Raw genomic sequence first — 27,509 nt, 5'->3', positions numbered from 1 at the left:
CTCTGATTGGCCGCAAAGGACTGAACAGCAGCAGCAGAAGCGCAGCTCGGCAAGAAAAATAAAAGTGGACAGAGCCAGAGCAGGTCGAGCCTTGTCTTGTCCTGGTTCGGCCGGCGGTTTGCGCTGCTCTGCTGCCTCTGCATCTGCCTTTGCGTGTGCCTTCTCCTCCTCCTCCTCCTCCGCCCTCTGAGCCTGCACACATGACCAGATTCGCAACGAGTGCCGCGCCTTGAACGCCAGAAACGACTCGATTCGGGGCGCACGACGACGTCCTTGCCGACTTGGACTTACTCAGTAGCACGGCCTTCCTGCTCGACCGACTCTGCTCGACCGACTTTGCTCGACTCTGCTCGACCACGTCTACCACACCCGCACACACACACGCTTCCTCTCTGGCCGTCGACCTGCTCAACCCTCTTCCCTCACCCCCGTCGGCCGGCCTCGACATCTGCCCGTCATGGCGTCGTCGCAGCAGGTCCTCTTCGCCGAGACCATTGCCGGCATGAAAAAGGCCTTCAAGCGGAGGGCCTATGGTGAGCTCTGCAGAGCCTCGCAGCCAACGTCGCATCACGCTAACCCCGTCGCCTCGACAGAGTCCGACTCTGATTCCGAGATTGAGAGCTACACCAACCGCGGCAACAAGCTCAAGAAGAGGGCGCGTTTCGCACACAAGGGGCAATTGCTGCCCGCGACAGCGCCGGTCGCCTACAAGGAGGTACGAGCCGCACTGCCAGCTCCCCGTCATGAGGCGCGATGGCTGATTTCTAGCTGCAAATCCGGCACAGACTGTCGAGTACGCCGGTGTCCGGAGAGCCATCATCCACCGCAACCCTCCCCTGGTTGACGAAGACGGCTACGAGCTCGACAGCGACGACGACGAGGCCCGCGTCGAGGAGGCCATGCTGTCTGCTGCAGAGCTGGACCCATATGCCAACATTCGCCTAGAACGTATGCTTTCCACGCAATCCGCTTAACCGGGGCTCGTGCTAACTTTGGCAGACATCCTCGCGCCTCTCACCGCGTCGACCGACCTACCGACCCACCCCGTCCTCTCCAAGCCCTTCACGTCCCATACACTCACCGAACTGGTCAAGCAGAGCTCTGGCATAATGCAAAAAGAGAACCGGTCGCTGTGGCAGGTTCGGCATTTGTGGACATCTCTATGCGGCGACGCAACTTGGGTGCCGTGCTCGACCATGGTCGGCGCCAACGATATTGAATTTTATAAAAAAGACACCACAGCCCGGCAGCCTCAGGATAATTCCAAGGCAGGCGACAGGGCATCTTCACCGGCCAAGGTGAATGGCAGCTCGAGTACCGACGAGCCCGGTGCTCACTCCTCCAAGACAGACGCCCCAAAGGCCTCGGACGAGCAGGGCGTCCCCGCATCGGCGGATGGCGACGTGGCCATGCGTGATGCCGAATCACCTGGGAAGAGGAAAACTCCTTCCCAGCAGGACGAGCCTATGGAAACCGACAATGGCACAGCTTCCGGCGACCCACCCAAAGAAAGCAATGGTGCAAAGGAGGAAAACGGCAAAGGGATACCCAATGGCGACACGGGCAGACATACAAACGGCGGACAGCCCACAAACGACACCACAAGCCAGGGTCGCAAGAAGGCAAGCCGGCCGCCCAGCGAAGATGTCCAAATGCAGGACGGCGCTGAAGAAACAAACAAGGCGTCCCGTCAGAGCCTGGAAGACAAGGCGGCTGCAGAGGCGTCATACATCCACCCCATGTTCCTGCCGCCCCCCAATGCCAAGCTGGACAGGAACCTCGGGCTACCAGACAACGAGGCGGAAGACATCAGACGGCTCCTGGCCCTGTACGTGCAAAAGCAAGAAGAGGTCTGTCGAGGGGCCGCAAGGCTGCACTTGGGGCTGCTGAAGGCGGAAAGGCTACGCAAGGAAGTGCTGCACTGGTCAAAGGCAGAGGCACACTGCGGGCCGAACCGGGACATGTCCGACGGCGAAGACTGGTACGACAAGGAAGAATGGGGCCTGACGGAGGATCTCAAGAAGGGCCAAGACGAGGAAGAGGAAGACACGACAACGCAGGGGAAGAAGACGAGGAACAGGCGGTAGAACAAGTCACCATGGACGGCGTTACAAGGCGTTGCGGGGAGAATAGCCGGGCCCACCGCGGATCGTGGGCGGACGGGCTGATGATGAACGATTTTCTGTATTGCGAGGGACGTGAACGGGGTTATAGATACCAATTGTCGACCAGTGTCGGCTGGACATTGCCGTGAGAGACACGATACAGGCGTCAGAGGGGTGGAGGTGCTTTGGACACGCGAGCCTTTTTCGCCTCGCACACGGGCTGGTTTGTTTCTTTGAAGGATTAGCAATGATTCTGGGCGGGCCATGAGTACATATTGACCAATGCTAATATTGTTTTCCCTGTCTAAATTCTTTTGCTCATCCCGTCGTTCCGCGTGGGCGGCTCCTTTTGGCATTAGAGAGTGCAAGAGATGCATGCACTTTTTGGCTTGTGACAGACGCCAATTTTGTTGGGGGTCTCCATCCAGGCGGCCAATCCCCGCCCCCGAACTTTTGGTCCTTGTCTTAAAGCACGCAGGGCGATTGCATGACGCTATAATAAACGGCTCGAACTGGATTTACCTGCTTCCAGCTCTCCGGTTAAAGATACAGCCACGTTTCCTTGCCTTCTTCTTTTCTTCTTCTTTTGGCTTGTGATTGTGTATACTTTTAACGCTCTTGTCTCTGTTATTCGCCCTTTTTTCTCGATTTTTCTCCTCCCAATCTGCCCTTTCTCTCTGAATAGGCTACTGAGCGACGGTAAAGCTAAGCTCCATTGCACAGCTTCGCCATGGCGTCATCACTCGATCTCTGGAACTACATTGATTTCGACAAGCAGAGTCTACTGAGTACGTGAATTGCCCAATGGGATGGATAACAAGAGAGCGATATGGTTGTCTAACTGGAGCGTGATATTGCCGCGTCGAAACAGTCTCTGCAGGATCAATCGTCTTTAACCCGCTCTTCTGGAAGTAAGAAAGATCCCCATCTGGCACTGACGGATCACTCTTCTTCACGTGTGGTCACCTTATGGCTACATTGAGGTTGCTTGCTAACACATGATTCTTCTACTGCAGCATCGTCGCTCGCCAAGGTTCGACATGACCATATCCCAGCCAATCCGATCTGGGGCCACAAACAGCTAACTAGAAGCACCCGCCAAAAGAATACCACAACAAGATCCTCACCCGCCTCTTCGGCGGCAGACGCTACGCAGCGTGCTACGCCCTCGCCGCGACAATCTTCTCGCTCGGGCTCCTCCGCGACTGGCTCTACAAGGTGGCCCTGTCGGAGCAGCCGTCGCACCCGCTGCTGACGTCGCTCTACGCGCAGGCCGCGGGCTACACGCTGCTCGTCATCGGCAACGTCCTGGTGCTGTCGTCGACGTGGCGGCTGGGCATCACGGGCACCTTCCTGGGGGACTATTTCGGCATCCTGATGGACGAGATGGTGACGGGGTTCCCGTTCAACGTCACGGCGGCGCCCATGTACTGGGGCTCGACGATGAACTTTTTGGGCACCGCGCTGGTGTACGGGAAGCCGGCGGGGATCCTGTTGACGGTCGGGGTGTACCTTGTGTATGTTGTTGCGCTGCGGTTTGAGGATCCGTTTACGGCGGGGATTTATGCGAAGAGGGAGAGGGAGAGGGAGGCGGCCAAGTCTGGGAAGAAGAAGATTTGAGGGAATGGGGGAGGTGGTTCGTCGGAATCTATATCTGATTGCCGATGGCATGGGATGTTTTCTGATGGGCGTGGGAGGGGGGCCGAGATGCGAGATATACGGGTAGCATGGCGTTTTGTGCTATAGGGGGGTTACACGTTGGGATAACGAAAGTCTTTCAACAGACTGGGATGCGGTTTGTTGCATGGCTGAGCGAGGGAGCAAGCTGTTGGGAAAAAGGCTGGGAATTCCACATATACCACTAGATCGGTTTAAGAGACTGGGCGTTTTGCGAGAAGAATCACGATATTTCGTTATGCTCCGTACGGTGGCTTATCTAACAATTGATTCAAGAAGCGACTCTCTGTGAGGGAGCTTGAAGCTCAGAACCGGCACGACGGCAACAAGAGCATGGAGGACGGCAGGGCATATCCGGAGTCGTATCCCGATCGAATGCCGGCATAAGACCGATGACCCATTGCGCGGCTTCCGGACTCAATGTCAGGTCCGCAATCAGTATCAGTAGTCTTTACATGTCTCGAGATGCCGGGGTACGAATATTGCACGATAGTATCATTGATTCGGTCTCTTTCTCCTTTCAGCTCATTGATTGAGATGTTGCATGCTCTCATCCCGTGCTCACTCTAAAGCCGTCGACATGATGTCAAAGATCGTCAAGCCCCCATCTTCAGCCACTTGGGCCCAGAAGAGCGGCCAGACGCGGGGAAGAAGAATGGCTGGCTAATAATCCAAGGGCCCAAAGGACCAGAAATAACGTAAGGAATTCCACTGCAAGAACGGCGCATGTGACCGTTTCAGGTTCTCCTGTAAATAAGTGAAGAAAAAAGTGACGAGAACGCGGATGGCAACGGCAGGCCGACTAGCCGAAATGCTCAGCCTTGGAAGAAAAATCCATCATCTCCACCCCGGGAGAGAAAGGTGTCGGCGTTGGAGGAGGGAGATGTTAAGGTGCCCAGAAGAAGATTCCGGGGAAACCCGGTCTAAGGAACGGGGGCCGAGGGGGGGCCAGATGCAAGCTCGGAGGTGATTGTGCACCGTGCAATAGACGGCGTTGAGATTCCAGGTGTGATGCAGGGTTGAATTGTACGCATTATCGTGAATGAGGTTGTTTGGTTGCTTGCTGGCTCACCGGCAATGCAGTGAAGAATGCTTGTGAATACCGAGCGATATGCCTCCTCAACATCGAGTATTCCATCAGTGAAGTCGATCATCAAGGACTCATCGGAGCTGGTCCTGCCCTGCCCACTTGCATCGAATCAAAGCAAGCATCTGCAGCATCGAAACAGCACTTGAGCACCTTAGCCAGCATCGACGAATAGGAAAGGCGCAAGAGAGCTCCTCCGCATCCTTGTCTTCACGCAGCAGCAGTTTTCGTCTTCTTCTGATTCATCAAAGTGTCCCTTGCATTGGATCCCGGGATCCTTTCTAGACCGTTCTACAATCACCCCTCCCGGCCTGTTGTGTCGCCGAGGCGGATTATACCGGCCGGGACTCTGTTATCGACGGCGCAACCTCTCCCTTCCCGTCTACTTCATTCTGCGCTCAACTGATATTAATGCTTCAACAGAAGATATCGTTCGTGTTCATTCTCGAGCTTGTCTACCTACAGTGGATCATCAGCTCAGCCTCGTTTTAATCTGTCCCGCGCTTTTGCACGCCAGTGAGACCGGAGGCACGTCCTCCCGGGCAGAGTCGGGCCTGGGGGCTTGGCCACCCGATGCCGTAACAGTTATCGAATCAATCACGCGTGGAGGCTCCTTGTTTCCGGCTAGTAGCTGGAGAGAACTCCCCTGGTATTAATTCGTATACGTCCATGCTCTTCTAGAAACAAAACAGCTTCATCCCACAACACAATTTATTTCTTCTAACAATCTTCTTCTAAGTATCACCATAAAGGAAATAGAAGCCTACAGAGAATCAGAACCCCTTCCGGCGCAGCTTGTTCTGAGTCCCGAGAACGATCAAAAGCGCCAGTCATCCAAACCCGCTCAAAAAAAGAACGACAAGGCCCCCACTTTATAGAGGCGACCCGTCCTGTGGCTCATCCAGAAATAAGAGCCAAGTCGATTCCGGAATTCTGTCGCCCTTGACTCGTGATTCTCGCATCTGGTTTCGAACTCCCAAACTTGGGCTTCTGATCTTTTTGATTGAGGTTATGCTGCAACGCTGTTCTGCGAGCTGCGCGATCCGTTACTGTTGTTTTGTTTTATTACTTGGGGTGACGGGTGGAAGGAACCAAGGTCGTTAAAGCCTTTTGTTTGCCTGAAAAGAGAGGGAGGGGGGTCAAAGAGCTGAGAGGCCTGGCCGTTCGTTGACCAGGTTCAATTACTCGAATATCCTCATTCCACATTGATCACAACATCTATTATCCCACACAACGATCCCGTATCACTCGTTATCCGTGGACGGTGGCGGCAGCGAAGAGAAAAAGGGGGGAGGGTCCGTCATCAGGACGGCCGTAAGACTGGACGACTTCACCACCCACGGTCAATCTCACAAGGGGAGCCAAAATGGACAGGATGACACCCGAGCACGAGGGCGCCGTTGTCGCAGACGACTCGGCCATCCGCCAGACATCTTCGCCATCGCCGCGAATGAATCCCTTCAGAAAGACCGCCGACAGCAGGGTCCAGGACGCACAGGTCGCAGCCGGCATGCTGCTGGCGCCGGGCGATGGCGATGGCGGCCGCGGCGGTGATGCGACTTCGGTCATGACCACGTCCAGCGGGCGCGGCGCAAGGGGGATGAGGCCAAAGGCGGTGCTGGCGAGGCTGAGGCATGTGCTCATGACGTTTGGCAAGTTTGTCGGACCCGGCTTCATGGTGTCTGTTGCCTACAGTAAGTTTCACGAATGAATGAGCGAATGAAGACTACAAAGAGAACATGAAGACACAAGGCGTTGAAACTCGCTGGCTGACTCTACCTCCTCTCACGCAGTCGATCCCGGCAACTACTCTACCGACATCGCCGCAGGGTCATCGTACCGCTTCAAGCTCCTCTTCGTCGTCCTGCTCAGCAACCTCTTCGCCATCCTCCTCCAGAGCCTGGCCATCCAGCTGGGCACCGTCACGGGGCTGGACCTGGCATCGGCGTGCCGCGCCTATCTGCCGCGATGGCTCAATTACTTTCTCTACGTGCTGGCCGAAGTTGCCATTATCGCCACTGATATTGCCGAGGTATGCCTCCTCATCTGTTCCGTATACCTAGCTGAGCATCATGCATTGACCCATTTGTTGCAGGTTATTGGCACGGCCATTGCGCTCAACCTCCTCATCCCCAAGCTGCCCCTCGTCGCCGGCTGCGCCCTCTCCATCCTCGACGTCATGGCCATCCTCGTCTTCTACCGCCCCGACGGCTCCATGAAGGGCCTCCGCGTCTTCGAGTTCTTCGTCCTGCTGCTGGTCCTCGGCGTCGTCATCTGCTTCTGCATCCAGCTCTCGCTCATCAAGCACACGAGCGTCGGCGAGGTCTTCAAGGGCTACATCCCCTCCAGCGCCATCGTCCAGTCCAACGGCCTCTACCAGGCCTGCGGCATCCTCGGCGCCACCGTCATGCCGCACAGCCTCTACCTCGGGTCCGGCATCGTCAAGCCCCGGCTCCGCGACTACGACGAGAAGCACGGCCTCATGCCCCCGGAGCGGCAGCCCACGTCGGCGGCCTCGTCCACCGTCGACGGCAGCTACGATAAGGTCGTCTACGTCCCCTCTCTCGCGGCCATCCGGCACTGCCTCAAGTACTCCATCACCGAGCTGGCGCTGTCGCTCTTCACCTTTGCCCTCTTTGTCAACTCGTCCATCCTCATCGTCGCCGGCGCCTCGCTCTACGGCAACCCGGACGCCCTCGACACCGACATCTTTGGCATCCACAAGCTGCTCTCGAGGAGCATCTCGTCCGGCGCCGGCACCATCTTCGCCCTGGCCCTGCTGCTCTCGGGCGTCTCCGCGGGCATCGTGTGCACCATTGCCGGCCAGATGGTCAGCGAGGGCGCCCTGCGGTGGAAGATGAAGCCCTGGCTGCGCCGCCTCATCACGCGCTCCATCAGCATCACCCCGTCCATCATCATCGCCGGCGCCGTCGGGCAAAAGGGGCTCGACACCGCCCTCAACGCCTCGCAGGTCGTGCTCAGCACCGTGCTGCCCTTTGTCACGTTCCCGCTCATCTACTTTACCGCCCGGAGCAGATACATGAGGGTGCAGCCCGGCGGAGCGCGGCTCCACGTCGAGTCGAGGGAAGACGGCCAGCCAGCCGGTGATTCGGGCACAGACATGTCCAACGGCTGGGTGCTCATCATCATCAGCGCCCTTGTCTGGCTGCTCATTGCGGTGATGAATGTTGCAAACCTGGTGCTGTTGGGACTGGGCAATGCATGATGTTTTGGTTCTCGTTTTCTTGACCTTTTGTTTGGCCCTTTTATCGTCAAAGGCATGCTGCATGGCGCTACACTGCAGGGACTAGAATTAGACCTCGGTTCTGCTAGATATAGACGAGCGTGGCTGTGGGTGCTGCATGGGCGATACCTTGGAAATACCAGAGCAGCAGTACCCGTGTATATAGGTAACTAGATATATTCCTCTTTATCAGTTCTTTGTAATGAAGTAGTCGATGCCAGCGTCCCATCTTCCATGTGATAATGACAGCCCGTGCCGTTATGAAGCCATCACGCATCACCGCCGGTATCGCAGCGACTTGGACTGCAATCGATAGAACACACTCCACAGCCTTCATGTTTATGTCGGGACAATCGGCCGGTCCAAGGAAAACATCGCATCAATCATTACAGCTTCTAAAACAATAAAATTCGACAAATGAAATCAAAAGGCAAGGCACGGCAAAATACAAACGGTCGACAAGGGAAATAAAAGCAAACCCCATCCAAGCCCAAGCCCAAGCATCAAAAAGCGACGTCACTCTGCTATTTCCCCCCCCCACCGCAAAAGCGCCCACCTCGAATCCAACCTCCAGCCCCGCGTTTTAAAATCAACAGGCCAAAGGAGAACATCCCCCCCCAGCTGCTATGCTCGTTTTGCCCAGCTAAATAAAGCCCGCAGAAAATCGAGGTGATCGTCGTCGTCCCCAGTTCAATGTCAATCGTATTGTTCTGAAGAGAAAAAGGGGGCGGTGAAAACTTGCCGAGGAAACGGTCACGCGGGAAAACGACAACAAAGCAGGGCTGAGGATCAGGCCAACGCCCGACACTTTTTTTCTGGCTGGAGAGAGCTGAGAGCTGTATTGAGCTCAGCTGGGGGCGACGAAGTGGCGCTTCTTGGGTACTGATTTGACATATCGGCTGGAGAGTTGTTGTACAGGGACAAAGGAAACTCGGCAACTCATTTCCTCGAGCTCTATACAAGTACGACGAGCGAAAGGCCTCGAGAAGCATTCATTCTGGGGGACTATCGCGGGGCAGCTTCAAAGTCAAGAGCATCGCGGCTTGGCTAATACACACCACAGACCCTGGCAACGCTCAGCCCAGCCTCGCCTCTATCCAACAATGTTCCAACAAGTACGCCCCCCTCCAATGCCTCTCCGGCGTCTATGCGAAGTCACAACAATCTAAACAAGCCTGCAGAAGAAGCCCTACTCGGCCGTCACGGTCACCATCGAGACCCTCACCTCCGAAGCCTACGACGAAGACGACCTCAGCGGCATCCCCGACCTGGTCGAGGTCATCACGATCCAGGCCTCGGGCCCGACCGAGGCCGCGCGCGCCATCCGCAAGAAGCTCAAGTACGGCAACGTCCACCGCCAGATCCGCGCCCTCGTCCTGCTCGACGGCCTGATCCAGAACGCCGGCCCGCGCTTCACGCGCACCTTTGCCGACGAGCCCCTGCTCGAGCGCCTGCGCGTCTGCGGCACCTCCGACCTGTCGGACCCCGAGGTGCGCAAAAAGTGCCGCGAGCTCTTCAGCAGCTGGTCGCAGTACGGGAACAAGCCCGGCCTCGAGAGGATCGCGCGGCTGCACAAGGAGCTGCCGAAGCGAAAGGTCACCGTCACGCAGGAGAGGTCGCGCGTCCTCAAGGAGACGGAGAACCCCTTTGGCGACGAGGAAGACGATGAGCCGGCTTCGCCCAAGTCCCCGTCTCCGCCTGCCGCCGGCCCGTCGTCGTCCACATCGCACGGTCGCTCGTCGCACAGCCGCGGGTCGTCCATGGTCGACTCGTTCAAGCATCAGCAAGCCTCTTCTTTGTCTCTGTCCGGCAGCGGCAGTGGTTCCATCTTCGGAGGAAGCTCGAGCTCCGACAAGAAGAAGCGCAGCAGCAAGGCCAAGAGCAAGCGGAAGCCGTTCAACCTGGAGGCTGAAAAGGAGCAGATGAAGTCAGTCATCGCAGAGTCTTCGCTGGCGGCAACGAATCTGCTCAACGTGCTGCAGACGATCAACCGCGAAAAGGAGCGCATTTCCGACAACAGCCTGGCGGTGGAGAGGTTCGAGTCGTGCAAGATTCTTCGCAGGAAGGTGTTGCGCTTTGTAAGTCCTTCAGACTCATGTCCCTCTGATGGTCGTTGAAGAAAAAAAAAAGACTGACCTGAGGGGTAAAGATTCATCACGTCGATCACGAGCAGTGGCTAGGTCCATTGCTCCACGCCAACGACGAGCTGGTCCACGCACTCATGACCTTTGAGCAGCTCGACCAGTCCGTCGACGCCGACAGCGACTCCGACGACGAACTCGCAGAGCAAGCCCACCTATACCGAAGTAAGGCCCCCCCCCCTTGTCTCCTCTCCCACCTCCTCTTGTCCGCATTTTCGAAGTGAGGTTAATCTCTCTTCACAGTGGCCGCTATCAAGGGCAAGGAAGAACTGGCCGCGCGAGAGGCCACCGCCACATCCCCGACCCGGACCGAGCACCCCGACATCGCCGGCCTGAGCCTCACCTCGTCCCCGAAGGGCACCCCGCCGCCCCGGCCGGCGTCCAAGCCCGCGTTTTCGGCGCCCCCGATACCGCCGCCGCTGCCGTCGAATCCGCGGCCGAGCGCGCAGGCCAGAACGGGCTCGTACTTGTCCGACGAGGAGGATGACGACGATGACAATCCGTTTGCGGATAGGAACATAGTTGAGTGAGGGAGCATGCGTTGTCTGAGAAGATTTATATCTGCTTGTCTGTTCTTTTGCGCGCGAATGGCGTGTACATCTCCTTTTCATCTGTTGTTTCACATTGCCTACCTTACTCTTTTGGATATCACTTCTTCTCATATTTTGTCCCTTATGCTTGATTATCTTTGTCTTGGAGGGGGGATGTTGTTATAAGATGGATACCTCGGAGATGTGAAGCGGACAAATCTAACGATCCATGTGGCCATGACATCTATTGCACATTGTGACCTGCACCCGCGCCGAGAAATATCTTCGTATCAAAGAGCTGTCGTTCCCCCGACTTTTTGACATCGAAAAAAAAGCCCATCCTACTACCTTCCAAACTAACATTTGTGACTTAAAGTCTTTAGACGTTTCGATCTCCGCTGGCACAAGTGTCCCAGGGCCATGCTCGTCCGTCGCCAGCATGTCCAAGTTTGACATGTCACGATGCGCAGTTCTTTCTTTCTGCCTTGTCTGCACCGCTGCTCTTCTTGGTGGACATTGGGGTGTTCCGTGTGCGAGGAGGCTCCCGGAACGAAAAGATGCCAGTCATCACTTGGACCTACGTTGTAGCCACTGGACGATACTTCACTCATGGAAAATGGACTCTTACACCGAGTGTTTCTTCTTTTGTATGAACTTGCCCTTGTTGTTATTTCACTTCTAGACCTCCCGTTTCCACAGCCCTTTCTGATAACCCTCACGTTCCATCTCCATCAAGAACAGAGGAGAATAGCCCCCCGTAATCATGCCCTCAGAAAGCTCATTTCACTCACGCCAAACTTTTAACGTCACATCATTCGATGAACGTCACATCATTTGATAAAACACGGAAGAAAAAAAAAAAACAGTATTGACGCTATTCAGAGAGCGACAGAGAGAGCGGAACCACATCTCGACAGGGTCATCTCACAAATACAAAGTACCTCTGCTCTTCTCTTTACTTTACTCACACACCCTCTCCCCCACGTATAGAGATAGTCAAACAAGTGGAGGACAACAAGATCAGACCCTCAAGGTGCGCGCCTCTCCCCCATTCGCCAAACTGAAAAGTCAGACAAACAACCAACAGCACACGCCTCAGTCAATGATAACCACATACACCAGAAAGACGCCATTCGTTGTTGCTCGGAGACTTTGCACGGAAGCTATTCTCGCGCGAGTGTGAGAATCTCCCTCTCCACGTTTTCCTTAAGTCTCGTTCTTGTTGCCAGAGACATTCCTCGTCAATGGGCGGTCTAAGGTTAAGGCGTCCCCCTAGAATTCACATTCCGGCGTTTACGTCGGCCGACGGTGTTGCCTCGACGGCATTGCAAAACGTTCAGCAAAGCCAAGGCGAGAGCCAGATGGATTGATAGTCTCCTTGTGGCGAGGACAAGGCGCTACCCACACCGAATCATCGCTCTTTGGGTTTATTTTTGGAAATGTCACACATTATTACCCCGTACTTGTCCGAAGCAAGCCACGTCGTTTTGCCTGGTGGCAGTCTCAACACTCCAAGGCACAGGGGTGGCAAGCGTCACGATATATCAGGATGTGTAGTATGTATGGCTTCGGAGCAAGCAGACAATCAATCGACTCGAAGATGTCCTAGGCAGCCATTGGAGGTGGCCTCCACAGTCAAGATAGCGCCAGCTGCATATTAAATGCAATGTTTCAGTGGCAAACAATCAAGCTTTGCCATTATTTTGGTCACGGGGAATGCTGGAATCAGGAGAGACCCTCCAGCGTATCAGGTTCTTTCAATAGGTAGAAGAACTCGCAGGCCGGGCCTCAGGAGAATCGGTCTGCTGGGTGTATGCCCCTGAGACTGAAAACGCAGAACGCATGAATTTTGTCAAGTACGGCCGAAAATGGGCGCACGTAAGTCAAGGACGGCTTTGGCCGCCGCCTCCCCGGACGGGTGAAGGAAGCTCAGGACAGAGAAGGGATCAAGCAATTGCCATGAGCTCGTGGCAATCTTCAACCTTCTTCGGCACGTTATATCCATCCTCCTTCGTTACAGATATCCAGGTGCCAGATGGGCTCTGTGAGACACAACGGTTGCCGGCGAACAAGGCGCCTGATGCTGCCGCATGGTGTCGTGTGCTTCCCTCAGCAAGTCGGCATCGGAGTGTCCCCTTTCTGACGCTTTCGGAGGGCGTGGGGTGCTGCACGGAGTTGCCGGCACCCAGAGCTGGCCTCCTGTGTTGGCCAAGGATAAGCCCGAGCAGGAAGCTGCAAGGATGGTAACGTAGTCAGCATCTCATTGGGTTCCGAGGCGCTGGATGCTTGACGCACGAGTGCTGTAGTTGAGGCGTTCAACGGCGCCCTCTGCCTCATCTCTCATCTCGTGCACAAGCAGCCGATCTCTCCTTTCGTGACTCTGTCAATTCCTGCGAGTCTTCATGGGGCAGGCTCGGCTTCATGTTTCATTAAGCGACCAAAGCAGCTCTCTGATGAGTGGGTGGTGAGGATCCCGCCTGCATGCTCTGGCTGCAAGCCGAGAAACGACCGGAGTACGCCGTCATCAGCCGTCCGTATTGGGATCCCACTGACAATAGTAACAGCTGGTCGCTGTGTCCAGCCTAGGCCATTGTCAGACTTTATGATTCCGATGTGTTGCCCCAGCTTGCTCTTAGAATATCACTGTGCGCTAAGAAGAAAAGGGAAAAAAGGAAAAATAAGAAGTTGTCCATGCACGGCGACTTATGTCCTGGCAGGTGGAGGTTAGCACTAGCTCGCGTTTCGATATGCAGCCAACACTCACTTTGATGATCGGGTTCGATGTTGTTGGTGGCGCTGGGTGGGCATTTCTACCATTGAGGGTTTCGTCCCTCTTGCATGTTTGCCATGCATGCCTGACAAGGCGAATATCGGAATAATCCTATTCTTGGAATCATGGTCTGGCCAAGCATCAACGTTTCTTGGATGCCACAATCGCTACCGCTGCCCTGGCCTGTCGAAGCTCTGCAATGCTGCGAGGCTTCAGCTGGCGTTGTAATCAACGGCATATCCCGGTCTCGCCGCTATGTAGTGACTGGGGTTGGCGTGATGGCCGGCCGTTTGTTTCATCTGCCTCGTTTCAAGATCCAGACGGCGGATTCCTTGCATGCATGCCACCAGCCACTTTCAGAGCGCCATGCATCTTGACTACAAGGTTGTATGTGCGGCGCAGGACAGGCTCGTTTCAATCTGACATGTATTAGATACGGAGAGAGCTGCAGGCGTTCGGAGCAAGGCAGAGATGCAGTTCGGACGCGAGCTGCAGTCCATTGGATTCATCCTCGTATTCGTCCAGCTGCTGGATGCCGTAAATGGACAGTTGAATGACGGTTCGGATACCGGTTTGATTGGCTGCGTCGAGGAGGCGAGAGTGAAGGTCTCAAAACGTTCCGACTGGTGAGACTTGCGGCACCTGCACATCGATCCTGTTGGTCACGCGCTGTTCAGGTGACCATGCCCATGAACCGTCAAAGTGGCAGTCACCAGTGCAGCACTCCTTCCCCACGGCTCTACTAAGGTATCTCGTGAGGGGTTGTGGCCAGCTGAATGATTTGCCCGCATTGACACACACGCTTTGAGCCCCTTCACCATTTGTGCTCATTTCGAGTTGCTCGCACTCAGGCGATGTCTCGTACTGCAGCCCCATGTACGTATGGATGTGCTGCCTCGTTACATCATTGACGGGTCGAGAGCTGAATTGCTGACGTTACCAAGTCCGATCTGGTTAAATTGCAGTAATACAAGAAGCCTCATTTGGACAAACCGCCAGCTGCGAAGCTCTGCCAGGTTGAAAGCGCCGACGGAGTGTCATTGCGAGTTGGTCGCCGTTGCGCTGCGGGCTAGCAATGCAATGCCCTCGACGGATCACGGAAGCCAGTAGCCGATCATGGTGATCATACTCGAGCGCTCGCCGGCATTGACAGCAAGGGGTGGTGGAGGACGGTTGTACCCAATACTACCACCTGCTTCCACACGCCATGTTACCCATCGCTAGGGTCCGTCAGCCAGACAAGTCCGAAGCACGACGGTCGGGGCTCAAATCTTCTGGAACACTGAGAAGAATGCCGGAGCAGCTCAAAGCACGGTTGTGCATATACTGTACAAAGTACTCGTACCTGGAGGTGGTTCTCCGTCCTGCTCCGTAACAGCTCCGTCCTTGTGCGCTGCTAGTGCGGATGGAAAGCTGGAGTGAGTTAGGGGACGGGGAGCAAGGGGATGTGGGAGATGGCATGGGGCTGGACGAAGCCTTGTCGCAACTTGGCATCATCCCTAGTCGCTGGTGGCATGGATGGGGCATGGACTGATCCACGGCGGTGGAGCCAGCGTCGAGGAGACAGCCGAGAGAAATTCCAGAATCCTGCCACGTATGGCTAGAGCAATTTCCGCAAGGATGCATTGGCCATCGGCCTCTCCACGCAGCCAACCAGATGCACAGACTGCCACAACGAAGCGGCTCTCTGTTCAGCGTCCCCCCTGGCTCGCAGCGGCGACCACGGAGAGAAGGGCCAGGAAACGACGTTTGTGTTTCTCGAGCCGTTCGTTGGCTGAGGAGGGCTAATGACGGTGGGTGGAGTGCCATGCAAGGCCTTGCGGGAGAGCGGTCATTCTCTGGCTGTCTCACCGTTGCCTGGAGGCGTGACCCGTTTCTCCTGTCGCTATTGTCACGACGGGTGACGTCCCAACAGCATCTGTCTGTCGCCTGCAGATCAGATGTTTGCTCTGCAAGAACTCGAACCTCGAACAACTTGAGAAGGGGCGCTAGCAGTCGGTCAGCCAGTCGGTCGGTTTTCTTTCGCGGCCTTGGGCGCCGCCGTAACATACCTACCCACGAGCAGCCTGCTCCAACAGACAGCACTCATGTTGCTGTCGACGCGGCCGAGGCATAGTGGCGCCGAGGCTGCCAGCGTGGTCACCGTCCTCCACCTGGCGGGACATCTGGGTCCAGGTATCCTGTTCTGGCGATCCGGGAGCTGAGCTTGTATATTACACAGTGGCCACGCACTTGTTCGCACGCGCGGGCCGCTCCATCTTATCTCATTTAGGATGAGATGTGATCGATTCCATATGCTAACCGCCATGGCGGCACAGGTGAAACGTGCGCTGGGCCGTAGCGTGCAGCGCCCATTGCATCGCGTGAGCGCCAGAAGGATCAACGATGGGCTGGAGGAGCATTGCCTTGCCGCAACCCAGCCGGAATCGTGAGATGAGGTGGTAACCCTCATTTCCGGCTTCCCTTTGGCCATCGTGATACCATTTGGCCCGAAAGAGATGCCGCAGGCATAGGTATCACTATTACCTCCATACGGTGCGTCGCTCGGTGGTGCTGCGCCTCTGGCTGGTAACGGTAGCATGACCTAACCGCTCGTCCAACAGGCTCGAATGGCATACTATTACTACTACCGAATTGCTTCCGTGTCCTCACCGTCGCCGCTTGAACGCATCATGTTGACCTGCTCTCCTCGGTGCGGCCTGTACGGGACCAGTCCTCATGGCAGCAACGGCGCATCCCTGGCCAATCTCAGGTCGATACCAGGTATTAGAGGACGTCTGGCCTCTATCATCCAGCAGCCGCGATTTCCTCCGAATTGTCTCGAGCGTCCCATAAATAACATGCGACTTAGCTCTCGAACAATCTTTTCGTGAGTGTACTGGGCCATCAGGAGCATGTACTCGGTACTGGAGTCTGGCTGGCGGCGACATGTCTAGCACGTACCACCTCTTATTTCCAACCTCATCGCGGCTAACAGGCGTCAATCTGAATTACATCATTTCCACACGTGTGCTGTCGCTATTGTTAGGCCCGACCAGCCTAGTGACAATTGCATGCCTGAGAGATGAAAAAAAAAAAAAAAAACACAAATGAAAACGTACATGGGTTCGCTAGACCGCAGAGGCGTCGTCTAGCATGTGCGTCCGTTGGCTGCGAACTGCTTTTCCCAACTGGCCGAGACCCTCTGGATTTGCGCTATTGATCGACCGCCATGCAGGCCTGGGGGAAATGAAGTGCTGCATGTGCATGAGAATACATGCACATCCTCGGCGCTGCATATGCCTTTGCCGCAATTTGTGCTGAGTGTCTAACAGCGGAAGCCAAAGCGGTTCACGACCTGACTAGGCGATCCCGCTCTCTCCCCATCAAAGGGGGTGGCTTTGTCGGCGGTGCTTGGTGACGTCGAGGACGGACAAAGGGGAGAGACGCAATCTGTACACTTTGACTCGACAAGGCCGATCAAGGATCGCTGCCGTCCATTGTTACCAACGAGTTGCATCAAAATCTTCATCAAGCAGCTCAACTGCGACGATTTTTCCGTGCCGCCATGGCCATTCTCAGCCCTTTGGATGGTGTCTGCAAACCGCCCGTTGGCACGCCCCAGGAAAGACGGGTTCTGTCTCGGCTGTCGCATCGAGGGCCTGGTGGTGCTCGGCCGGGGAATATTGCACGTATTGTACAGGTACCTATGGATGGATAACGCACGAGCCGACCCCTGGCAGCTGTTGGGGGGAAGGGGATCCGTTTGAGGAGGCCCGACACGACATGTACAGTTCTGGCGGTGGCCACGGCTGCATGTACCTGTACATGCATTCCGTCTTTCGAACGCGCATCATCGAGTCTCTTTCACAGGTGGTTCGAAGCCGTTGCAATGTGCCAAGAGAGCAAATAGACGGATACTGATCACTCAATGTTTGCTCGCCTCGATCTGACGCCCTGAAACGTCACGTGTCCGGCTCAGTCATAGTGCATCACAGCTAAGGATGTTATAGACGGGGGGGCAGAAAGCAGGAAACAGCAACAAACAAATAGGTTTCTGACGGGTAAGCATGCCCTGGCGGGCCCAAGCAAGAACCGGACACGCCGTGCCCGGTGGGCTGCGGATGTGGCACCAAGATGCTCATCCACAAGATCACTGCCAATCCTTTGAGCTACTTAGTGCCAGTCGGGGAGAATAAGGTAAGTACCTAGCAACGAGGCCGCGGTATGCTTACTCTTTCGAACGACTGCGGATTGTGTGTTGTGTACAGGTACAGGTCGCGTTACCATCAATACATTGTCATGAAGAATGCAGGATCAAGACCCGCCTTCTGTTTGCGCTCCGATCGCATGCACCGAGAGATGCCGTACTCGGGCCTCGAATCAAACGGGACGCACATGCGCTGGCGGGCAGTGGACTCTTGCCAGCAACGGCTCGCGGGCTGTCTGAGATGATGATGCCCTGCATGCCGCCCGCTGCTCCGGCCATGGGTTGTTGCCATCAATCTGGCATAAGCCAGCCAGTCGGGCCCCTTTGACGGCTTCTGTCGTACAGTACGTTGTATATCACCGTGCATCGAGATGGTCCGGAACACCTGCGCGCTACGGGATTGTAAATGTGGTCTGGTACGTAAGTTGGCCATGAAGCACGAAGTGTTGTGCACGCGCCCACGGTTCCTGGATCGCCTCAGTTTGGCAAAGCCAGCGAGCGGGCATGATGGCATCGATTGATGCGGCGCGTGTCTGCATTTGGCCCTGAAACTGCCTAATACTATACAGCACCTACTTACTTACCAACCGACTTATTGTCTTTGAGGCACTAAACAATGATTTGCTAGAGAATGCACTCAGAATAGCAGCAGAGCCCGTCATTAACAACACCACAACAACCCTCCACACCGCATGTACCCGCCACCGTCTGGGCCATCGGCTCTCGTGTCTGCCCAAAAAAGGCATCATCAATTGATGCTCGCACCCTTGCTGCAAAATGGCCCCTCTAGCGCCGTGCCAGCCTGCGCTAACCTGCACCCCGGCAGCTCTCCACCGACCGCCATGAATGAATTGAAGTCGAGGTGATCGTTCTCTCGCTGGCCTTTGAATGTTAGCTTGGCTGCCATCGGGACACTGTGGAGGGAGACTTTTGCGCTTCCTTCAGGTCCCCGGCGCAGAACCTCGGTACTCAGTACGTCGCTGGTGCCTTGGCCGCGCACAGGCGTCAGGTACCCGCTACCTGCCCGACGCGCGCCGGTACCTGGGCCGCCCTGGAGCACCGCTAGAAAAATGGCCAGGACGACGCCGCCTCCCGCCAGCTGATGTCCACCCGACCACCAACCCGCTTTCTTCTCTCTCATTTTTTTTCACCTCTCGTGAAGCTCTCATGATCGCGATGCTGCATGTATGCTGAACCAACTCCTTTCGCAGCCAGAGGCCGGACTATTTTCTTCCTCATCACACGCCCCCCTCCTCCCCCCCTCCTCTTGTCCCCCTCCGCGAATCAAGGCGGCCAGGCACGAATATAGCGGCATCGGTAGGGCTCGACTTGCGGCTTCGTCTGGCTATATTAGACTTGGCGGCCGGCTTCTTTAACCTTCCTCCTCGACCATCTGGAGGCCCCGGGACCTCTTTGCGATCATTCCGTTTCGGTTGTTCATTCGCCAGTTGAACGTTCCAACGACGACAGCACTTCTGCATCTGCCTCAGCCTTGCCGCGAAACGACGTGCGACTTGAGATTGCGAACAGGCAGACATCGCAGCTCCAAACAGCTTGCATTCCTGAGAGGTGACGCACAGAGCTCGACGCAATCTGGATTTTGGCTTCCACTGCTCTGCTTTGATACCAAGCAGGCAGACTGCAGGTGAAGCACAGAGCATCCTCGAGAGCCGCACGAGATCACGCAGTGAGTATTACCGCCTCCGCCATGCTGTCCTATCCGATCATGTCCTGCCCTGCCCTGCCCTGTCCTATCCCGTCCCGCCCAACATCCTCCTTCTACCTTACCTCTGCCTGTCCGGCCCTGTTCTATCTTGCTTCCCTTGACTACAAACCACCAAAGACATCAGCCGTGCTCGTACATCCGCACAAACCCCCCCTGTTTGCTTGCTTGGGATGGCCCCAGTCTCTGGCGTGGCGCAAGGGTGAGCCGGTCCAGGAGATTTTTCTGTTCCATCTTCCATCTTCTGTCGACAAGGCCCTTGCCCCGTCAAGCCCACACCCCTGCCGGCCTGCCCTGCACTCAGCCAGCGAGGCCTGTCATAAAGGCTTGGGCCCCTAAAAAAAGTTACGTCGTTTGCCAGTTCCAGAAGCACTCGACTTGCTGTTTGGAAGACCGCAGTTTGGCACCGACTTGCAAGCCGGCTTCCCACCCTTCTTCCCTCTACTTACCCACCTCATCCCCACGACGGCTCGGCCGCTGTTTTTGTGCTTCAAGACTCTGCTTTGCCTGACGTCTTCCTTTCCCCGTTTCCCTTCCCTTTTCCTGGTCCTCCTCCCTTCCGTTGCCCGCCACATCGCGCGCCCTCCACCTTGAATCAGCCCACTGTCCCGCGACGCGGCTGACCGAATAGGACCCAGCCTCGACCACCCGGCACCCTCGACGAAGCGCCCGTTGGACAGTCACGCCCCGGTCCGGCTTTATCATCATCCTCTCCCGCCAGCAGCTTGTTGCTTCCGCTCTGTAGGCTGACTCGACTGCATCTCTGCATCGCTGCATCGGACGCAGGCTCCTTTTCTTCCTCCACTTGGTTTGGTTCTTGGGCGTCAAACCTAATCGTCTCTTCATCTGCGGACACGTCGGGCTTTCCGTCTCGCATGCGACAAGCTCCTTACGACCAAAAAGAAACGTGCCGGATCTCGTTTCTCCTTCGCCCGATATCCTCCATCAGCTTGCGCTCTGGCCCTACCGAGTGTCGCGTGCTTATATTGCCCTCTCGCCTGCCAGCATACAAAATCCCCCGAGGCTGCCCCGCGGTGGCGAGTTATTGCAACGTCAGGACTCGCTCTATCGACGGATATATTCGAGTGCAGTTGGTTCAGCAGTTAGCGCGATCTACAAATCGTGGCCCGTACCAAAGACGCCTGCCTCAGCGATTCCAAGTCGGAGACGACAGCTCGAGAGCGGTGGAACGAAGAAGAAAGAAGGATTGCGCCTCCATTCTGGCAACCCTGACTTTCCCCGTATCTTGTCATCGGATCTCGAAAGGTATGTCTAGATTCTTTATTCTCCGGCTCGTGTCTTCCGGTTTGATCAGACGTCGGCTGGTGCTGTTGGTGGGTGGCCCAAGCTCATGGGAGGCTTAACTCCTACGGCGGCAGGATGAGCTCCCGTGGTGACTTCACATCGCCGACGACTGATGGCTTGGATGAATCATGTCAATCATATACGCGGATACTCTTCGCACGTTGAGCCATGACTGACTGTAACTCGATAGCAACTTACACAAGCGCTCAGAGGTCGCCCTCTCACACTTGCCCAGATGATGTTACCTCACACCCTCTCTTCGTCCGCAAGGCCGAATACCGTCATGTCTTCTGCATCGCCCGAGGTTATGGACATTACGAACATGCTGAACAACAAGGGCGGCGCCATGACACACGGGCTCGGCGGAGGCATGCACGACCACCACCAACACCAGCATCACCACCTTGGGCTCGTCAAGCATGAGCCGTCGATGGACCGATCAGGATCCCCTCACATGTCTGAACATTCTTCCTACTCCGCCCACAGCATGTCTCGCGCCTACCCCTCGCCGACGGCCATGCAGGCCCCTATGCAGATTCCGAATTCCATGCACAACGCGATGCAAATGGGTGGCTTCGCCGACATGTCAGGCATGGGCAGTGTGCCAAGCATGGCCATGCACCACATTCCTCAACAGCCGCCACAGCAGCAGCAGCAGCAGCAGCAGCAGCAGCAGCCGCAACAGCCGCAGGCCCCGGTCAAGGCGTATCCTTGCAGCACGTGCGGTAAGGGCTTCGCTCGGAGAAGCGACCTTGCCCGCCACGGTGAGTTTGATGTCGAGGTCCTGAGCTTTGAGCACCCTTCTAACTGAGGTCACCCACAGAGCGTATCCACACAGGCGTCAGGCCCCATGTCTGCGACTATCCCAAGTGCAACAAGCAGTTCATCCAACGATCTGCCCTGACCGTTCACCAGAGAGTGCACACGGGCGAGAAGCCGCATCACTGCGAGACGTGCGCCAAGGTAAGCCAGTCACCGGCATTGCGCCATGCGGCTGTCCTTTCTCTCATCCTCCCACCTAAAGCGAAAACTAAAGCTAATGCGTCATCTTGCAGCCGTTTAGTGACAGCAGCTCTTTGGCTCGGCATCGGAGGACGCACTCGGGCAAGCGCCCCTACAAATGCCCCTACGCCGATTGCCAGAAGACGTTCACGCGACGTACTACCCTGACCCGACATCAGAACCACCACACGGGCACGATCGAGGAGGCGGCGGCGGCCACCGCAGCGGCACTTGCAGCTTCCAGGGCCAAGAACGGAAGCCAAGCTCGCTCCGACGGCGACCACATGTCTAGCCATGGCTCCCCGCTGACGACCCCGTCACCCGGCCAGCACGGCATCATGTCTCCTGGTCTCGACCTCTCCGGCTCCAACGGCATCCCCCGGCACGCGGCCGACTTCCAGCAGTACATCACGCAGAGCGGTACGCTGCCCCCTCACCTCCGTGTGGGTAGCCCTACTTCGACCACGTCGGCCGCGAGCTATAACACCGGCATCCGACCGACGTCGCACCCTACCGGCTACGGCCCTCCGCCCACGTTGGAGCCCAACTTGGAGCAGCATCCGGCGGGATCCGGAAGCGCAGGCGGCAGCCCTCATATGGGCCAGGTTGGCTGGCAATCCCCCCACACCCATTCGCCATCCCACAATGGTGGCAGCTACGTTTACCCCGACCCTGATGGCTATCCTCCCAATCCCTCCATGAGCCAGATGTACTATGGCGCACCTCAGCAGATGCGACGACCGCAGAGCGCAGAGCCTGGTCTGGTCCATATGGCTTAGGTAGCCTAGCTGCTATGGGTAGATGGGGAATTTGCTTTTCCGTTCTGCCATGACGACCTCGACATGGCGGCACGCATTGCCCACAGTGTACACTTTTCTTATACATCGACACCCACCACGCATACGATTTATTCTCCCAGGTTTGGCAGCGCAGAGTATGGCTTTCTGTATAGCAGGCTTGCGGCGCCCCCCTTTCATGTTTGCATTGAACTTCATTTTCCTCATGTTTCTCTTCATTTCCTCTTATTCTCTTCATATAGACTTGGGCGATAGACTGGCGGACCGGAAACTTGACGACCATGGACTGAGCGTTTCTCATTGACACGACGCACAGGGCGGCAGGGGAGGACACAGACTGGAGTTACAGGGAGGGCGGAATGGCGCCTAGTTTGTTTGCTTGCCCGCCTATTTTTGGTCGGCATAGAAGATGGGCTGGAATCGGAACAAGACATAGACGGCGGGGAGCTGTCCACCACTCTTCAATGACGCATTTTCCTTGACTTTTTGGCACATTACATAGACCAGGGCGCTCGAAGCGCACCTCTCGCGAGAAAATGGAACGGATACACATACGGATATGACCTTTGATATGCGTACGAGCGTGATGATGTCGTGTTGTGGTGACCTCAGTTTGAGCTTGCGATGGGTGATGACAGGACTGAGCAGTTGTGAGATGGAGCGGCGAAAAGGCGAAGTGATGATACCTAGGTTGTACCTTTTCAGGGGAAATGTAGCAAAAGAAGGGCTGCTCTGTTGGAATTGTTGATTAGTCGTCGAGGGAGGCGGCTCCAGAAGGAACCAATCCGTTGCGCAGGGAATGATGTCAGTGAGGAGAGCGGGACGTATGTACTTGTGATGACAGCGATTGTAGCTACTGGAGGGGGGGGGACGGGGAGTTTTAGGTGCTTAAACGTTGTATACGCAGGTTTGTCGACGATGTGTTACCGGGGGGGGTTGAGTGGCGGAGGGGAGACGAAGTTGATACTTGGGGATGATGGTCTTCCAGTGTTGTTTCATTCATAGTGGTGGTTATGTATCAGGATAGTGCTAATCGATGAGTATATACCTCAAGGTATGGGCTGTGGCATGACAAGAAGTTCAAGACGAAAAGATTTGTATCTGATCAGCCATTTCCCTATCATCTCCTGTGAATCAACTCAATTTGATGATTTTGCCACACCGTCGCCTTTTCCTTTCAGTGTCTATCATGGGCCAAGGGGTCTCCATTCCCTAAGGACCGCATCGGGACAAGTGGGGGCGATCACGATGAGTAATCTGGGGGGAGAGACGGTGGATGGGATTAGTATTCAGGCCGTGGGAGACGGTCCAAAGTCTGTGATTCTCCTCAGGAGAGTTACATGGTCTTTGGTCGTCTACTTTCAACCTGTGGTAAATTTAACAATATATAAACAATAGATGTAGCAAGAATATGTACCTATGTCTCGACGTATACTAGAAGAGCGCATGTCCCTTTTGTACATCATAGAGCATGCATGTATGTATGTCCCTTGTCAAGCGACCCCCGGCCTTGAGCTTAGCGCATCCCGCGGTTCAGAGCAAGCACGGCCCGGAAAAGATTACATATCGTATGGGGGGAATGATATCACATCAAATCAGTAATTCCCAATTCTTTCAAGCTGCGACAGGATAGAAAAGAAGAAACTTGGGCCAAACGACGACGAACAAGAAGAATGGGTGGAAAAAAAAATCCAGGAAACAAGAGATCGCCAACGCGGATTGCCTGCCCGAGGCCCGCGATCTTGAGAAACCTGCAACTTGTTTTGAATAAGATCTCTCGCATTTAAAGTCCATAAATTCCTCCTGCGCGCGAGGCCGGGGAGTTCGGCTTGGATTTCTAATTGCTCTGCAAGATTGCCATTTTACTCCGTCTAAAACTACATTCTAATATCGTTTTGTCTTTTTTTTTTTTTTTTTTTTTTTTTTTTTTTTTTAATCATTTGCGCTTTTGCTTCCCCTTCTTTACACTTCCATTCTTCCTTTTATTTTTGTGTTTGCTTCACGACTCTATTACCCCATCTACCGTCTGTCGCAAACCGAAGCTCTTTCTCTACTTTGTACTTTTGTGTCCATTGCTTGTATTGCATTCCGGCGACAAGCAACCATGAGCGCAGCAGCGTCGCCGCTCATCGGCCTGCCGTCACAACAACAACAACACCATCACCACTACCGCAGCGATGACCAGCAGCAGCGCCAGCCTCTTCCCTCAGCAAGCACTGCAACCACCTCCGTCAGCACCACCACCAGCAGCAGCAAAAGATCCTCAACGTCAACAACAGAAGCAGCAACAGCGCCGGCGACGGAAGCGATGCGCCGCAACAAGCCGGCCGAAGAACTGGCGCCGCCGGCCCGGGGCGTGATCCGCCTCGAAATCTACGCCGACCTGCTGTGCCCGTGGTGCTTCATCGAAAAGCACAGCCTGGACGCCCTGACGAAGCGGTACGCGGAGGAACACCCGGACGTGCGGTTCGAGGTGACCTGGAAGCCGTATTACATTGCGCCGGCCATGGGGAAGCGTGAGTTCCACACCCTCCTCTTTCTTATACCGCCCCATCATCCTTCATCAGACATCATCTTTCTCTCCCTTTGTATACAAAAATATGTGCCATATTCAACTTTCTAAACCCCGTCCGACTCTGCTTCGTCTTCATCACGAGTGCAATGCTGAGCTGAGCATATGAAAATATATATATATATATATACAGACAACGTCGACAAACGCTCCATATACGAACGCCTCAACACCCTCAACCCAACCTTCCTCTCCCGGATCCACGTCGCCGCCTCCAAACACGACATTGCATTTTCCATCCGCGGCCTCACGGGCAGCAGCCGTCCCGCGCACCGCCTCATCGCCTTGGCCCTCGCCAAGCTGGGCCCCGCCGCCCAGTCGCGCGTCGTCGAGATGCTCTTCCAGGGACACTTTGAGGACGGGCGGGACCTGAGCGACGAGGCGTGGCTGGTGGCCGTGGGGAGGAAGGCGGCGGGGATGCGGGAGGAGGATGTGAGAAGGGGGTTGGAGGATGATGAGGCGGGGAGGAGGGTGGACGAGGTGGCGGAGGAGGCGAGGGGGGTGATTGGGGTGGAGGCTGTTCCGTGCGTGGTTGTGCAGGGGAGGTATAAGGTTGGGGGGTATCAGGAGGGGAGTGTGTTTGAGGGGTTGTTTGATAAGATTCGGTTGGCGGGCGAGGTTCTCTAGTTTTTTTCTGTTCTTGTTTCTGTTGCTCTTATTGTGTTGGACTTGCCATGTTGAGGTGGGTGAACGGTCTTGACTTGGGGGCATCTCTTGCTTGTTACGGCGCATCCGGATGTCTGGGAGCTGGAAAGCAATCATAGCATGGGTGATGGGGTTGGCGGCGCATTCGCATCATTATATCTTGGATATCCGAGCAGTTGCTCAAACCATATGTTCCTATTCATTCAAGCTTCACCCTCTCTCACGGTCAGTGAATGTGGTTTCAAGAGCCGTTGGCACTGGAAATGTCCAATCAATTCCTATCTCGTTCCAAAGCGTGGACAAAACAAAAAGACATTATCTGTAACCCCACTGACTCTATCGTGGAAGAAGAAGAAGAAGAAGAAGAAGAAGAAGAAGAAGAAGAAGAAGAAGAAGAAGAAGAAGAAGAAGAAAAAGAAGAAGCACCCCATCCTGGACAGCTGTCGATCCCTGTCGGCGTTTTTTTGTTGTCTCTTCTTGTCCTTGGCTGTATCAAAACGCCTTGCAAAACTCCCCAAACGCCAATTCTAGTACCTTGCCGTCCTGCCCAACCTAATACGTACGAAGCCAATGTGTGTGTTTTGTGTGTGTGTGTCTCTCTCTCTCTCTCTTTCTCTCTTCTGTTCCGTTGGGTGGTCGTAATTCCCCGAATCGAATATCAAGGTTGACAAGAGAAAAGAAAAGGGAAAAGACGTCGAGGGTAATCTCCGTGATTCAGTCCTTGCGGGTCCATGACTAAACGGTTCACGCCGTCTCCCTCGTCGGTCCATCACCGCCTCATGCCGCTGTAGTCGTTGAGCAGGTGCGTCATGTGCGTGTTGGTCGCCTTGCCGATGCGCTTGCCCGCCCTCTTCTTCTGCTGCTTGGGCTTGGCCGCCGCCGCCACGGCCTTGCGCGGGTCGTCGCTCGTCGGCTTCTGCCCGACGCTCACCAGCTTGCGGTGCATGTCGTCGAGGCTGGGCAGCTGCACGCGGCGCCACATGGCCTGGAACTCGGGTTCTACCTTGTGGTGCAGCGACGGGTCGTCGGCCCAGACGTAGCGCGGGAAGTTGTCCTTCTTGGTGCGCACCACCAGCACCTTGTGCTCCCGCTCCAGCTTCGCCAGCGTGTCCTCGCAGTCGGGCCAGCCGTCCTTGAGGTCCTTGACCGACACCCCCGAGGCGTCCGTCTTGCGCTGCAGGTACGCCAGCAGCGACGTCGCGTCCTTGACCCCCGGGATGATGGGCCGGTGCTTGTACGTGCCCGTCTTCCACGTCTGCTCGCTCAGGCTCGGGTCCGGCCTCCACTCCACCCGCGGGTGCCGCCGCAGCCCCTCCGTCAGCTCCTTCTTGTGCTCCTCCGTGTAGTTCCTCAGGCTCAGGTGGTCGATGATGTCCTGGATCGTCTTGGCGTCGCCCTTCTTCTTCAGGTACTCGACGGCAAACGTCATCTGCGTCTTGACCTCGGCGCCGTAGCCCGTCAGCTGCGGCTGCGAAAACGGCACGTCGGGCGCCGCATCGCGCTTCCTCTTGGCCGTCGGCGTGTTGCTGTCGGACGCGGCGGATGGCGATGGCGATGGCGGAGCGAGAGACGCCGCGGCTTTGATGCTCGACGGGTTGGACAGCTTGGACGCGGCCGAGGCGAGACTGCCTCGAAAGACCGACGACTGCTTCTCTAGATACGACGACATGGTGGGCGGGTGATTTGGCCTAGCAGCGGTAGCGATATCGTAGAGGAGAGAGA

General features: G+C 55.8%; 12 protein-coding genes across 12 annotated transcripts; 9 read left to right on the top strand and 3 right to left on the bottom strand.

The window, feature by feature from the left end:
* Positions 1 to 457: 457 nt before the first annotated feature.
* CCMA1212_000725 (uncharacterized protein) lies at positions 458 to 2,087 on the top strand (the record flags this gene model as incomplete). Its single annotated transcript, XM_073698184.1, has 3 exons — positions 458 to 715; positions 786 to 948; positions 1,000 to 2,087. The coding sequence occupies 3 exons, from the start codon at positions 458 to 460 to the stop codon at positions 2,085 to 2,087; spliced, it is 1,509 nt and encodes a 502-aa protein (XP_073563995.1).
* Positions 2,088 to 2,835: 748 nt separating this feature from the next.
* On the top strand, positions 2,836 to 3,725 carry CCMA1212_000724 (Phosphatidyl-N-methylethanolamine N-methyltransferase; the record flags this gene model as incomplete). Its single annotated transcript, XM_073698183.1, has 3 exons — positions 2,836 to 2,893; positions 3,122 to 3,138; positions 3,195 to 3,725. The coding sequence occupies 3 exons, from the start codon at positions 2,836 to 2,838 to the stop codon at positions 3,723 to 3,725; spliced, it is 606 nt and encodes a 201-aa protein (XP_073563996.1).
* A 2,510-nt stretch (positions 3,726 to 6,235) lies between these two features.
* Positions 6,236 to 8,095, top strand: CCMA1212_000723 (Manganese transporter SMF1; the record flags this gene model as incomplete). The annotated part of the gene is made up of 3 exons (XM_073698182.1): positions 6,236 to 6,563; positions 6,663 to 6,901; positions 6,965 to 8,095. The coding sequence occupies 3 exons, from the start codon at positions 6,236 to 6,238 to the stop codon at positions 8,093 to 8,095; spliced, it is 1,698 nt and encodes a 565-aa protein (XP_073564000.1).
* Positions 8,096 to 9,294: 1,199 nt separating this feature from the next.
* CCMA1212_000722 (Protein lsb5) lies at positions 9,295 to 10,784 on the top strand (the record flags this gene model as incomplete). Its single annotated transcript, XM_073698181.1, has 3 exons — positions 9,295 to 10,191; positions 10,263 to 10,419; positions 10,498 to 10,784. Coding segments are annotated over 3 exons (1,341 nt in total), but the record flags the coding sequence as incomplete, so codon positions are not given.
* A 1,959-nt stretch (positions 10,785 to 12,743) lies between these two features.
* Positions 12,744 to 13,031, top strand: CCMA1212_000721 (uncharacterized protein; the record flags this gene model as incomplete). Its single annotated transcript, XM_073698180.1, has 1 exon — positions 12,744 to 13,031. One exon carries the CDS (start codon positions 12,744 to 12,746, stop codon positions 13,029 to 13,031), a length of 288 nt encoding a protein of 95 aa, XP_073563998.1.
* A 3,451-nt stretch (positions 13,032 to 16,482) lies between these two features.
* CCMA1212_000720 (uncharacterized protein) lies at positions 16,483 to 16,647 on the top strand (the record flags this gene model as incomplete). Its single annotated transcript, XM_073698179.1, has 1 exon — positions 16,483 to 16,647. One exon carries the CDS (start codon positions 16,483 to 16,485, stop codon positions 16,645 to 16,647), a length of 165 nt encoding a protein of 54 aa, XP_073563999.1.
* A 1,844-nt stretch (positions 16,648 to 18,491) lies between these two features.
* Positions 18,492 to 18,884, bottom strand: CCMA1212_000719 (uncharacterized protein; the record flags this gene model as incomplete). Its single annotated transcript, XM_073698178.1, has 1 exon — positions 18,492 to 18,884. One exon carries the CDS (start codon positions 18,882 to 18,884, stop codon positions 18,492 to 18,494), a length of 393 nt encoding a protein of 130 aa, XP_073563314.1.
* Positions 18,885 to 21,041: 2,157 nt separating this feature from the next.
* CCMA1212_000718 (Zinc finger protein with KRAB and SCAN domains 3) lies at positions 21,042 to 22,552 on the top strand (the record flags this gene model as incomplete). The annotated part of the gene is made up of 3 exons (XM_073698177.1): positions 21,042 to 21,535; positions 21,595 to 21,734; positions 21,827 to 22,552. The coding sequence occupies exons 1-3, from the start codon at positions 21,055 to 21,057 to the stop codon at positions 22,550 to 22,552; spliced, it is 1,347 nt and encodes a 448-aa protein (XP_073563313.1). The 5' UTR covers positions 21,042 to 21,054.
* A 405-nt stretch (positions 22,553 to 22,957) lies between these two features.
* On the bottom strand, positions 22,958 to 23,335 carry CCMA1212_000717 (uncharacterized protein; the record flags this gene model as incomplete). Its single annotated transcript, XM_073698176.1, has 1 exon — positions 22,958 to 23,335. A coding segment is annotated over one exon (378 nt), but the record flags the coding sequence as incomplete, so codon positions are not given.
* A 1,339-nt stretch (positions 23,336 to 24,674) lies between these two features.
* Positions 24,675 to 25,769, top strand: CCMA1212_000716 (uncharacterized protein; the record flags this gene model as incomplete). Its single annotated transcript, XM_073698175.1, has 2 exons — positions 24,675 to 25,086; positions 25,276 to 25,769. The coding sequence occupies 2 exons, from the start codon at positions 24,675 to 24,677 to the stop codon at positions 25,767 to 25,769; spliced, it is 906 nt and encodes a 301-aa protein (XP_073563311.1).
* A 281-nt stretch (positions 25,770 to 26,050) lies between these two features.
* On the top strand, positions 26,051 to 26,455 carry CCMA1212_000715 (uncharacterized protein; the record flags this gene model as incomplete). The annotated part of the gene is made up of 1 exon (XM_073698174.1): positions 26,051 to 26,455. The coding sequence occupies one exon, from the start codon at positions 26,051 to 26,053 to the stop codon at positions 26,453 to 26,455; it is 405 nt and encodes a 134-aa protein (XP_073563310.1).
* A 101-nt stretch (positions 26,456 to 26,556) lies between these two features.
* CCMA1212_000714 (Transcription initiation factor IIE subunit beta) lies at positions 26,557 to 27,456 on the bottom strand (the record flags this gene model as incomplete). Its single annotated transcript, XM_073698173.1, has 1 exon — positions 26,557 to 27,456. The coding sequence occupies one exon, from the start codon at positions 27,454 to 27,456 to the stop codon at positions 26,557 to 26,559; it is 900 nt and encodes a 299-aa protein (XP_073563309.1).
* Between the last annotated feature and the right edge of the window lie 53 nt (positions 27,457 to 27,509).

The sequence above is a fragment of the Trichoderma ghanense genome (genome assembly GCF_004382785.1).
Source record: "Trichoderma ghanense strain CCMA-1212 chromosome Unknown scaffold_0, whole genome shotgun sequence".
NCBI lineage: Eukaryota > Fungi > Ascomycota > Sordariomycetes > Hypocreales > Hypocreaceae > Trichoderma > Trichoderma ghanense.
Note: the sequence above shows the minus strand (reverse complement) of the source record. Positions and strands in the feature narration are given on the sequence as shown.